Source organism: Lynx rufus, unplaced genomic scaffold, assembly GCF_022079265.1.
Source record: "Lynx rufus isolate CCGP_SWC_20201006 ecotype Redwood Valley unplaced genomic scaffold, mLynRuf1.p SCAF_2, whole genome shotgun sequence".
In the NCBI taxonomy this organism is placed as follows: Eukaryota; Metazoa; Chordata; class Mammalia; order Carnivora; family Felidae; genus Lynx; species Lynx rufus.
This window is the reverse complement of record NW_025814834.1, coordinates 72,042,121-72,055,938: the sequence shown is the minus strand read 5'-3', so window position 1 is coordinate 72,055,938 and position 13,818 is coordinate 72,042,121. Positions and strand designations below refer to the sequence as shown.

At 41.2% G+C, this 13,818-nt stretch overlaps 1 protein-coding gene across 6 annotated transcripts in view; it reads right to left on the bottom strand.

Annotated features, from left to right (window-relative positions):
• The window catches only part of RBMS1 (RNA binding motif single stranded interacting protein 1), a 217,409-nt gene that overhangs the window by 13,895 nt on the left and 189,696 nt on the right, over positions 1–13,818 (bottom strand). For all 6 annotated transcript variants that reach the window (XM_047083581.1, XM_047083583.1, XM_047083585.1 and 3 more), the window contains exons 5-6: positions 13,632–13,789; positions 11,338–11,417 (exon numbers count right to left, since the gene is read on the bottom strand). In XM_047083581.1, coding sequence (XP_046939537.1) covers positions 11,338–11,417; positions 13,632–13,789 — 238 coding nt within the window. The remainder of the gene's footprint in view (positions 1–11,337; positions 11,418–13,631; positions 13,790–13,818) is intronic.

Below are 13,818 nucleotides of genomic sequence, written 5' to 3'. Positions count from 1 at the left end.
TGGCAACAGGTGGAAACGAGGGCCAGGAGAACACTGCTTTCGAGTAGAAGGAAGGGATAAAGGGCAAACCTGCCTGAAAGTTAGGATTTTCCTTCTGCCACACGTGGGGATGTCTCACCTTGAAGTCTAAGGACAAACAGACAGCTCAGAAGCACAATCTCATTCTTCACAGATCTAAAAGTCCTTCTGGCATCGAATGTTTCCTCCAATGATGTTTTAGAATTTTTATTCCCCATAATCTTGTAGGGCAAGTGAGTAGAATAAACTCTGCAGTGCTAGCCCTTTGTGGGACTTCACTTTGAGGACACCCTTTTATCTAGAGGCGTTATAAAGACCAGCTAGCTCCTAGACAGAGATTTAAGAGTTTTCCAAAAAAGATTTTTAACTTGGCACACTGAGTAATGCAAATGGACCATTTTCCTTCATGAGCATCATTTCATCCAGAGAAAGAAGGCAACCAAGTTGGACACATTCTAGAAATTCACTCTGGGCTGCCTAAGTAGGCAGGTGTGAACAAAAGTATTTAGGCAGCAATCCCTGGGAGCACCAAAGCTCTACATTTGCTCAAAGGCCAAGTGTCCCTATCTGTGGTAAGATGCTGTCAATACATTTTCATTCTTCTAGACTATGCTCTGCCAAAAAAAAAAAAAAAAAAAAGCAATCTCATGCAACAATAAAGCCTGCTAAAAACATCTAATGATGCGGTAAAAGTCGATGAGGTAAACATCAGGTAAGCAATGACACGTTTGCAAATATATCATTCAAAATGAAACGGAATAGGATGTAGTTGAATCTTTCAACAACGAATTATGTTTACTACATGATGTGGTGATGTCATTAGGATATTTTTCTCCCTCCAAAAGCAAAAAGGTAAGTTTAAACAGTTTGATACTGGCAGGTATCCCATATTGTTGGAAAGCAAATTTCTTATTTTAAAGAATTACAACCAGCAGAAATGACAGATTTTTTTTTTTTTTTAAACATAGTTGTTGGCTCCCTGTTTTAGGGAAATGGGAGTGCCCAGGATTCCATGTGAGGCAAAATAAAATTCTAACAGCTTCTTTCCTCTGTTAAAAATTCTCTTTGGTCTGTTTAGCAGTTGGAACTTATTATTGAGTGCCTACTATGTGTAAGGTATAGTGTTAAGAATGAGGAATACAATTGTGGCTAAAATAGGGTCTTATCTCACACAGCTCTGGCAATCTAATGGGAACAAGAGTGCAGAGTCTTATGAAAACCCATTTAGCCATTAATGGGACAGAATATTGTTTTGAGAGATGTCCGTTTTTTAATAAAAATGCCACCCAGAAGCGAGATACTTCTGATACTGAAATGGCTGTTATTTCTTTTACAGTGGCTGCTTTATGTACCTGGGTGACATTATGAAAAGCAGGTTATCCCTCTGCGTTCTCGATATCTTATTTATTACATGAATTGTACCGTGTGCTTCAGGAAAGCAACTATGTGAAGATTTCTTTAAAATATTTATGTTAGCATGAAGCTGAGCAAGGGTTAGAAGATTTCAGTTAGATTTCTGAATTGAAAGCAAACAAATACACCCAGATCTGTGTCATGGCTCACTTATTTTTAAGTGTGTGGGAGGCTGTTGCAAAATGAGATATCCTTATTTGATTAGCATATCCTGTGTCTTACTTCAAGCCAGACCAGAAGTCTCTAGCATTTGTGTTTTGAAGCCTAATACACAGTTTCCAGGTTGAATACTGAGAGATGCCATGGGATGTCAGATTGTTCTACACATCAGATACTTCTGGTGGCCTGCTTGGCTGTTCTTTTCAGAAGGGAGATATTGAGGAGGACTGACATGCAGAAAAGGAAGTGCCATGAATACTAGCAATATGACCATGATTAACAGGTAGATTTGGGCATATTACCTCAAAAATATTCATATGTAACAGTCACCCCATATCTTTTACATGGTCAATTTTCTAGATTAGCATTATTTTATCCTATTATGCAAAACAGTAATTGGTAAGAGTCCTAACAAATGATTTGTGACCTAAGATATATTCCTGTATTAAAGTGATATAAAAATTCTATCAAATTAGCCATACTCGATTGATTTTGCCAAATATGCAGAGAATTCTTAGCCGAATTTAATTAACCACCATATTTTGGGTTTGTAAAGGGTGTGCCTCAAAGGGTGTGAGAGAAGGTCAAATTCTCTTACTATCCAAGACAGAAAAGTTACTTATTTATCAGAACCAACAGGAACATGTAATTCCAAAAGCTTGACCATTGTAGTATATAACCTTCCAGAGATGATGCCACAAACGCAAACACTTACCTGATATTTTCTGCCACCTCTTCAGAGCCATCTAAAGTGACTGCGTTGTAGGATTCTCCAATGCGCCCTCCACAGGGCCTTGTGAGCTGGGATGACCTTTTATGAATGCCTGATTTTGTGGTACTAACAATCTGGTCCCATCGTAAGGGACAATGAGCTCTATGGGTGATGCCCTTGCTGATTCACTGCCCATCTCTACCAAACAGTTTGCTTACCTATCTTCTGAAGCTCAAACTCTGTAACTATTTAGGCTAAAATGTCTTCCCTTGACATCCACACTAAAAATCACTTCTGGTATGCCTGCTTTGACTAACCACTGTGGCTCATAATTTGACCTCCTAGAAGTCTTCCTCACCTATCCTAATCCAGTGGCTCAGAGAATTAGAGTTGTCTGTCGTTTGTAACAGAGTGGACCTTTTCCTCACTGTGTTCTAACAGCTGGAGAAACTGCTACTTCCAAACTCCCATTTTTCTAGTTAGGCAGTATTTATCCTAATCAACATTCTGTAAAACGTGAACTGCCCTCGATGGAAGTTTTTCCATCGGTTGTGGAAAACCAGCCCACTCAGCAACTGTAATTAGCTTTCTTTCTGATAACATTGCCTACTTTCAAAATTCCTCAACTAGCAACACACAAGTAACTATCTGGGGCTGTTCCTTTAAAAATTTCGACGTAGGGATCTAATACATATTATCCATTTTTTGTGTGCACGTCATCACTTCCTGCCTAGCTTCCTCTTTGTTTCTAACCAAATCCTGCTGTCCTGTCTAAGCACCACACAGAGCCACAGCCTCTCTCCGTAGACGCATGTCCTCCTAATGCCTATTTTGTTAGGTTCTCTCCCACATTCCTGACCCTTGTAGAGTGGTTCCTTCTCCCACTCAGCTTTACCTATCAGTAAAATAATGATTTAACAACATAAAAGTCAGGTTAAATAAAAAATAAAAATGTAGTCCTTCCACATCACTCCAAGTTAAATATTTTACTATTCTATATTTACTGCTTTTCGCAGTCTAAACTTTTCATATTTGCAACGGTAAGTCTTTTTCTCCTACCGTTTTCATTGTGGACCTTTCCCTGTCTTATTATGGAATCTTTTTTTTTTTTTAAGTGGCTACATAAGGTTCATTTTGAAATGGGTTTATGTACAGTTTCTTTGTTGTTGTAACTAACACTATATGAACATCTGTGTGTGTATCTTATTTCTCTCTTTAACCGCATTAATGCCGACTGCTAAAATGGTGGTCAGGTTGTATGGTAACACTGGCTCCAGACTAGTCTCCCTGGTTTGAATTTTGGCTTTGCCATTTGTCACTTAGTGACTCCAGGCAAGTTATTCAATGTCTGAGGTTTCATACTCTGTGGAATGGGGATAGTAATTGTACTTATTTCAGAGGATTGTTACAATTAACATACAAAATGCTCAGAACAGCTCAGTGCACAGTAGCTATTGTTATCATTCTATGACGACAGGAGGAAGTCAAATGTTTGAATTATGACTCTTCCTCTCGCCTTTGAATTATTAAAACAAGTTCTCAGGAGAGGGACTTCTGGTTTATTAATGTTAGAAACATTTTTAGAGACTGGCCTGTTTTCCGTGGACTTTGATTTTTGTGAGATTTTAACAAGCTGGCCAGGGGTTGCCGCCTTGGCTTCACATACAATGAAGAAATGTTCAAGTTGGAGTTAAGGATGAAGTTACTGGCAAATGCCTTTCAGAAAACTGTTTCACAGTAACACTTACACTTCCCACCCAAGGTCCTTATGCTTTAATAAAATTTTACTCTGCTATTTATTGTTCCTCCCTGGCAGAACCTGATAGTGAAAAGGTATAAAACTGATCTGAGGGATCTGCTGTAGGCTGGGTATGATCGATGGAGCCCCATCACCGGCCTGGCATGGCACGCCAAGCATCTGAGGCTGAAACAGTGGCACATTTCCAGTTGAGATCCCTTGTTACTTTTTAAAAGCTAGACTTCCCCTCCACAGTAGAGAATGAGTTTGCGTTTGGAGCTGTAAGACAGCCCTCTCCCCACGGGCCACCCAGGAGTATTCCAGCAGTTTCATGGCAGTGATTGTTCTTCCTAAGAGCACAGCCCTTGGAGCGGCTGTCTTGACAATACACATATTTAGACTCTGCTCTATGTACACACTGGGTAAGGGAGACAGGAACACATCGCAATCCCAGGGGTGTGATCACATTGTCCTAAAGCTACTACCAGGAGCATCACACACGTCTTCAAGGGTTTCTTTTGTCCAGAGCTGTCAACATTTTCTGTTTTTACAGAGTAACAATAGCTTAAGACAAACATTCAAGGAACAAAATAGGCAATAAAAACCCGTGAAAGATTTCTAGCCTTTTCGTTAGAGTCGTAATTTTTCCTCTAAACATTACCTTTCTGCCTCCTGGCATAGGACAATGCCCAAATAATATCACCTATAGACAGAGACTTATGAAATGTGGGTAGGAGCAGTTCTCAAGCCCTGCTGGGCATATACCGAGTCTGAAAAGTCAGAATAACACAGAAACAGATGTAAAACAAGCTGAGGTCTTTGGACAGACCTGGCCAGCAGTTATGCACTTCACTGGAGCCCTTCCATGACAGACGAAGCTTCGGGCTGTGGCAGAACGATGCCAGCACAATACCGAGAATATAATGACTCACATATCCAGGGCTAGACACATTTTTCTCTTTTAAAATTCTTCGCCCTTCGCACACAGGAACGTATTCAGACTCCGAGAACATCATGGAGAGGTCCAGAAAGAAAGATGAGTAATCACACTGCATCCTGCAGCACTGAACATATATGTGGACTTTGTGTGTGTGTGTGTGTGTGTGTGTGTGTGTGTGTGTGTGTGTGTATGCGTAGGCAAAAACAGAAGGCACGGAGCAAGCACTCTAGGACAGTTCCAGCTAACATGCCAACGTGCATTCATTAGTCTTCTCAGAGACTGTACTCTCTTCCAGACAGGTACAGGAAGAGCATTTTTTAGACAGAACCCTGAATCATGACCATGAGTGACAGTGTTGTTGCCTGGGGCATGTCTCCTAATCTGAACATCTGGTCTAACTAACGAAAGCTCCCCATCCCTTGTTTCTAACATTCACTGTGTGGGAAACCACCACCATATGATTTCCCCGTAACAGAATTTTTATCAAGTAAATATTAAGTTATTTCAAACCTCTGTGAAATTCACCTGGATTGTCTGACAAAGCAGTCATTGGTTCTTTAACCCTGGTTCGGAACCTTCCGCGCAAATCTGATGTACTGCAAACCAGCTAGCACTCAAAACCAAGATAGAAATCAAGACAAATCCAAATAAAAGGACAATGCTTCAACATTTTCAGGGGAAAACAAGAGGCTGGATGGGGAAGGATCGAGGGGATGGCCTTATGAGTAATTTTTTTCCAACACAAACTATTATGTATATTTAAGAAAGTTTGCTGGAAGATAAAGCCTCTTTGGAAATATGGTAACATCAGGGCCACCTGGGTGGCTCGGTCAGTTAAGCGACTGACTCTAGGGTTTTCAGTCAGGTCACCATCTCATGGTTCTGTGAGTTTGAGCCCCGCATCAGGCTCTGCACTGACAGTGTGGAGTCTGCTTGGGATTCTCTCTCTCTCAAAATAAATAAATAAACTTAAAAAACAAAATATATGGTAACATTAGGCACCAAAGCACAAGATTTTTAAGAAGCAATTTCAGAAAATAGATTGAAAATAGATTGAAAATCCTGATGTGGATTATCACAGAGCCATAAACACGTACTACATTATGCACATGCCCCCAGGACAGGGTGGAATATGTCTGGTGCGGGGGAATTCAGCCACATCACTCTGGTATGAAAAGAGCTGGCAGAAGGGTGGGTGGCACGTGATAAGTGACAATTTATGTGCAGATCTGACCTCCTGCTTAGCCACCTAGAGACTTTCTTAAGACCGCTACAGTTAAGATGAGTTCACTATTCAGTTTGTTAATTTTCATAGTGTCTTTTGGGGAATGCATCTAACGTGGGTTTCTTTTCTGTACTTGCTTGGCTCCAATGTCACAGGCAAATTGCCAGTTGTGCAAGAATCTGAGTACTCTGACAGAAACCATCCTGGGTAATTCTGCTTATGCCGGCTCAACAACTTGCATCACTGATTAAACCATCCTCTGACTGTATTTATGAGACGTTATGTCTGCCTAGCAATGAGCCTACATTATTTAGACATTAAAGTGGAGGCTCATTCAATTTACCCTTGCCTGACAATATTTTTGTTTTTCATCTGGCTCTACTGAAAATAATATATGCATTCCTTGGAGAAACCCATGGTATGCAGTAGCCATTTAGGCAATTTGAGAGAGCAGTATCTAATAAACAGACTGGTAGTCAAAGAAAATTTTCGTATTATGTGTACCAAAAAAGGGGAAAAATCCAGAGAAGTTCAAAACTGCTTCAAATTCTGTTGTGGCTCTCAAATCCACTTGGGACTTGTTTTGGGGAAAAGTTGAGTTGACTGGAACTATCCTTCCAAGGCCCACATTATACATTTCAAACTCCTGCCTAAAGGCAGTTCAAACTCGTTTACATGCAAAGAAGTATTCAGAGAAACCCTCAAAATAGCCATGATTACTGTGATGAGCGAGCCCTACGTGAAAAAATGCTCTTGGAAACCACTTGGTAACCTCTGCTGTTATAGGGCGATGCACAGGCTTTCTGTGCCTAGCACAAAATTAAAAATAAAACAGCCCCTGCTGCCAAAGAACTTGCAGTCTAGTTGGGAACTAATACATAGAAAAAAATCAGGAAACGTTAGAAAATGGCACAAAATCAAGTTCTGATTCAGAACAGAGAGAGTGACTTGACTGCACCCCCCCCCCCCAGCAGTGATTCTCTGGAAGCAGAAGGAATCTGTTTCTTACCCCCCCGGTGACACCTGGCACAACTTAGAAGAAACTATTCTCTACTAGTTGCAAAGGTACAGAGACTCCTACAATCATTTACATGTGGTTTGGAAATCAAGGTCTTTTTTTCCTTGAATAGGTATGACCAATAGTCTTTAAACCCACTTCAAAGAAAACAGTTTAAATCATACAACCATGAAGTCCAATCTCGATCTGTGACACCCTGAGATCTACTTCATTCAGGAAACTGGTAGATCTTATCTCATCTCAGACTCACACAATAGCAAAACAATAGTGTGCAGGGGTATTCTTCCTTCTCGAACTTTCTTTGTTGTACGTAAAAATGAGCTGAGAAAGTAAAGTGGTCACTGGTGGGTGGATGAGCAGCCCTTCAGAGGGACTAAGAGCGTGGGGTCCTGACACTGATGACATGGGGAAGTGAGGAGAACACCAGGAGTCGGCTGTGCACACGTGGTAACCTCAGAAGGCCCCGCGGGGTAGGCTTTACAGAAAGCTCCCACGTATTAAATTTCTCTCGTCTTTACTTGGCTGGAGGGTAAAGACATTGCTTTTTATTTTCTTTCAACTCAAGTGCTGTTGATGGAAAACAAAACAAACTTAAAAAACAAAACGGAAGCTCCTTCACAAGGTTGAGTTCCCTGGAATAGTGTATTCCAGGTCTTTTTATTGCACGCTCCAAACTTGTGCCCTCAGGCAGTTCAAGTTCACATGCAGCCCTGCAAACTGTGTGCTGTCGGGTTTTAGCATGCCAAGATGAAGTGCAGTCTGTGGTATCATATGTACTTACAAATAGGTTCTTCCACGAAGTGAGACTTAACTAGATACGGAGAATTAAAGTAAATCTCTAATCACCACTACCAGCCACCCAGTGAAGCATGGAATACTGGGGCTACAGCAGAATAAATACTCAACACCAGTTACACATGCACAGCCTAGTGTATGGGGCAAAATGGAAACCTCTTCCAGTTGGTGGTCGGCCGTTAGCACACGAGCATGTGAACATGTAGTATTGTCTTGGTGAACAGTACAGTGAAACTCATACAAAACCAACAAACATATGGCTGATGTACTGTGCCGGGATGAAAACAGAAAGATGAGAAAAGTTTCTGCCTTCAAGGAGCTTCTGGTTTAGTCAACTGACACATTTAAACATATTAAGGGGACACAGAGGACAACCCAACTGAACAGGGGAGGCTCTCACACAAGGAGGCAAGATTTGAACACAGGCCTGAAGGGTGAGGGTTGGAGAGCCAGGTTAAAGGGAACTGGAGGGAACTAACTTGGAGACCATATGAGAGAAAGCAGAGAGGAACAGGGCAGCATGGCATGTTTGGAATACATCTGCAGTTTGGCCTGGGAGGACAGTACATAGTAAGGCAGAGAACAGAGAGAGGGCTCAAGAAGTAGGCAAGAGCCCTTTCACCTCTGGCCTTCAATGACATTCTAAGAGCCTGGAAGGGAGAAGGGGGCTTTTCGCCATTAAAATGACACAGAGGCCTGTATTTTATCAAACTCGCTGGCCGCAGGCAGGGAGGGTATCTGGGAAAGGAAAGGCTAGCTATCAGGCAGGCAATTAGAAGCCTGCTGTAATGGCCTTGGTGACAGAGAAGGGGTTAAACTAGGCTGCGGTGGGAGCGATGGAGGGGAGAGGGTAGGTTCTAGAAGTTATCAAGAGAAAAAAAAGTAAGGACTTGAATGGCTTTGTAGGTGAGAGATGACGGATGGTGCGGAAGGCAGAGCCCAAGGTGACTCGACCCTGAGTTTCTGGCTTGAGTGCCTGGCTGGGTACCAGTTCCACTCACTGAGAAATGCCTAACTGACGAAGAGCAGGATTAGACGGGAAAGGGGGCTCATTCTTCTTTGGAGACAGTGAACGTGTGGTGACTGAGACCAGGCAGCCTGAAGCTCAGGGGAAAAGCCAGGGTAGGAGATGAGCGCTTCTGAATGTACATACCAGCTGAAACCTTGAGAATGCATGACGTCTATTAGAACTGTGGAATTTGGGGAAATAGCAACAATTAGGGTTTAGATAGAAGAAAAAAGCCCACAAAAAGAGAAGGAAGTAACAGAAGATGGGAAGAAAACAGAGAGATGGGTGAAAGAGACGTCAAAGGAGGACACATTTCAAGGATGAGTAATGGACCAGCAGCATCAAGTATAGCAGACAGACAGCATCACAAAGATAGAGAAGCTTCAAACTGGATAGTCAGGAGCTAAGTGTTAAGGGCTGAATTGTGTTCTCATGGCTCCCACCCCCCAAAAGGCTGGCATCCTAACCCTTGGTAACTCATAATAACAGAACAGGACCTTATTTACAAATAGAGTCTTTATGGTTAAAAAGAGTGGGCCCTGATTGAATGACTGGTATCCTTGTAAAAAAGGGGAAATTTGGACATGGAGACAGACATGCACAGGGGGAAGAAGGCATGAAGAAACACAGGGAGAAGATGCTCATCTACCAGCCAAGGATGGAGGGAGGCCCCTCCCTCCCTGCCAACACCTTGACCTTGCACTTTCAGCATCCAGAACTGAGACAACACATTTCTACTGTCTAAGCCACCCAGCTTGTGGTACTTTGACACAGCAGCCCAGCAGACTAATATGGACAGTTTACCACGCAAGACACAAGGGGAAGAAGTCAGGTTGGGGAGGGCTGAGGTATGAATGTAAGGCGGAAATGGGGACTACACTCTTACAAGGTTTATGTGAGAAAAAAGCTAGAGAGGAACACAGTGCTTGGTTTAATTTAGTTTCAAGATCAGAGACACGTGAATGATCTCAAACACAAATGGATAGATTTTTCCGGGAAACTATTTCAAATTTAAAACGTATTGGCATAGTTCATAGTTTTGTTCTCTGTATTCTGTGATTTAAAAAAAGGCCTGTTGTAGTAATGGTCACAATTTTTGTTCCTAGTATTATTTGTGCATTTTCTCAACTTCTCTACCAATTAGTCATGCCAGAGATGTTACAAATTGAAAATAAAGGTTTTTGTGTTTTTTTGGAAAAAAAAAATAAAGGCAAAAGACTTTGAAATTATAAGAGAGGGAGGGGATAACTGGCAGAGCAAGGTCCTGATGGGACGTGATCAAGGCCACAGCTTGGGACCCCCTGTTTTTTGAGACTTCAGGGAAGGAAGGAGTTAAGAATGGGGATGGAGGTGGTCCTTGTTGGGAACAGGCAGGAAGTTGATGGTGTTTCCACCTGTGATCTCAATTTTACTCATCAAGTAAGAAGCAAAGTCATCTGCTCAGAGTTGACAGGGGGTTAAGGAAGAACGGAGCAGGTGGGTGGAGACTGCCGCCAGGGAAGGATGAGAAAACTGAATGAGGACCAATGATGCTGGGGGTCTGGTCATGCTGGAGACAACATTTACCTGCCTGGATTTAATAGAGGCAGAGGAGGTGGCCTGTTGTAGAATTAATCCAGGTTTAGCATTCTGCAAAGCAGGTGTGACCAAGGTACGGGTACAAGAGAAGTCACGATACTGTTGAAGAAATGGTTTTAGCACTCAAGAACGGAGATGAGGTTTGGCAGGGATGGAAAAGTGGTAAAGGAAGATCCCTCTGTATTTTGGATCAGGTTTAGTGGGAGCTAGAATGAGAACGATCTTGGAATGAAAAGCTCCTGAGGTGTGGTATTCTTGGTCATGACAACACAAGGCAGAGCGCTGGGAGGAGGTGGTTAGAATGGACTGGACAGAAGGGCTGTAGGGACTGAGGTCCGGGCTCCAGAAGGGGTGCACGGTGACACATGCTGAAACCTTCCACGAGAAAGGCAGGAGCTAAGATGGAAAGTACCTCGGCCCTCAACGGACAGGACTGCAGGACACAAGATTTACTGAGGATGGTAGTGGTAAGATGGGGAGTTACAGGACGGCCTGTCTACCAGAGAAGGAGGGGCTTCCACAAGTCAGACCCTCTGTCCTACTGGGATGGCTTCCATTCCTATTTAAACACCCATTGTCTGGAAGAGACACATTTTTAAGTCTTATTTGTACGATCAAAGAAATAAGTTTTAAGAGCTAAATGAGAGTATGTGGTTCTTGATACATCATGTGCTAAAATTATAGATACATTACATAAAAAACTACTGATAAAATTTTAGATAAACAACATACCAGAAACTCCAGGTGGTGTCTTAATGAATTTTCCATTAAAATGACCAATAACGGCTTCGCACTTTTCTGTTGATTCCATCCTATTCATCCATAAAAATAAAACACACGTTTAGAGATCTCTTAGTTGTCATTTGGTTTTGTGCATGTGAGCACTCTTACAGGTTTACTAGATACAAATGAAACCTAGCAAAAATGTGAATAAGAAAAAGTGGGTTTATTCTTTTATCTAATTGTTGTATGTGTACTTCTGTCATAAAATGAAAACTGGTCTCCACAGAGTACTTTCTGAATCATAAAAGAAATACATTATACCCAGAGAGTTTAATATCAAGCACATCAAATGTGTCAGTTTTTTCTACTTGTTGGAAAAGTGGCAATCGATACACAATAGTCTTTCTTGGTCATGATATTGAATTAAAACAGAAATGCCAGCTCAAAATACGACTGTATTTATTATTGCTGCCAGAATATTAGTCATTTGATGACCTTTCCTTTTATATAGTCACAAAAGGACAGACTCAAAAGTCATGATAAGAACGAGTGAAAATCACAGGACACTCCTTGTATGGTTTTACGTTAGCTTTAGGTTTAAAATTAAGTCAGCAAAGTCAGTTATGTACCTTCTTTGTCACCCTGGCTTCAGAGAATGAGCAGAGGACGGAGCCTAACTTCACAATTTATTCTACATCTGCAGGTGGCTAAAAACGTTTGAGAAACATTTCAGGGAAATTACATTATTTTGACTTTTTTTTTTTTTTTTTTAAATGGAAGAAACACTGAATAATCTATTCAAAATGCACTACACTCCTGATTACCCAGAGAGTTACATCTTGGTTTTAATGGGTAGTAACAGTTTTAAAAAGCCATAGAATTTAATTGGGTTCCATCTTTGGATACAAAACTGAAACTGCTTGATCTGCTTTCCGAACACCCACAGAGGTAAGGATTTTTAGATGGTGCTGAGCTTTTCACTGTTTCCCTTGGACCTTTGAGGCAATGAAGGGTACACTGGAAATGCAAGTTTGGGTGACTTTCCACCCGTAGAAATTTTAGTTTTGTTTTAAAATTATCTGGCAGAACAGAAAGAGCTGTTAGATAAAAACCAGAAGAACCGAGTCCCAGACCAGTGCTTGGAAGTCTGGTGAAAATGCAAACATTTCTTCTTTGACTCCATTTTCTAACATGGAAAATAGTAAACAATGCTGTTTATGTTGATTTCACAGGTCTATGGGAGACATGATGGTCACCAAATAGGATACTGCATACGAAAGTAAAATGCCAGCAGTTCTTCTTCTAAAATAAAAGTCAACACGTTGAAAGATACAGACATTATGTGTTCCTGCACAGTATGAATAGGTTCCTAAATAATGTAAAATCAGTTTTCGTGCATGGGCTTTCAAATTAGAACTATGTCAAAAATCAAAGCTCCTTCTGTTTAAGATTTTTCTGTTGGAAACCAAATTAACCAATACACTGAAGTATCCTTTCTGGGGAGGAAGGTATGAAAATAAGCTGTAAGGGGCCCCTGGGTGGCTCAGTTGGTTAAGCGTCTGACTCAGGACTTCAGCTCAGGTCACGATCTCAGGTTTGTGAGATCGAGCCCTGCTTCAGACTTCTACGCTGATAGCATGGGAGCCTGCTTGGGATTCTCTCTCTCTCTCCCCCTCTCTCCTCTGCCTTCCCTGCTCTGCTCCTACTCTCTCTTTCAAAATAAATAAATAAACTTAAAAAAAAGCTAGAAGTGAAAGCACTTTTAGATATATCTGTAACATATTTCTTAAAAAAAAAAAAAAAACTAATCTGAAGCAAAACTGTAAAATGTTACAACTGGTGTAGCAATTGGTGGTTAGACAGGTGTCCAATCATTGTCTTACTTTCTGAATGTTTGAAATAATCTAATCCATTGACTTTATGATGAATCAAATTTCCATCTAATAAGAAAAAGACATACCAATTTATTTATGAAATCTAGATGCCTATGATTGTTACTTTTACGAAGTTATAGGCATCTGGTCTAATTAATCAAAACATTAAGGACACATATTTTCAAAACTATTGCTCATGTGGTATTTCCTTGCCCTGGGTCACCGAATATTTAGTGTCCTCCGGTTCAAGAATCCTAATGAACTCCCAAAAGATCTGGAAAAACTACCAACCAAAACTTACACATTTAAATTCATGGTAGAGCTGGCTCCCATAACCCTGCCTCTTCTCTTTTTGCTCGACTTTTATTTTGCAGGAAACTTAGCAGAGCTATTGTCACTGACACGATAAAGACAGAGCAGCGTGCTTACCTAGCAAAGCCAACACCACGACTCGTACCACTGGAATCACGTAGTATCCTTGTAGAAATAACTTGTCCAAATGGCTTGAGCATAGTTTCAAGTTCTTGCTCATCCATGGACAGTGGCAAATTAGAAATATATAGGTTAGTAGGATCTTGTTCCTGTTGCTAAAACAGAACAGAGAATTGTCCGTTAA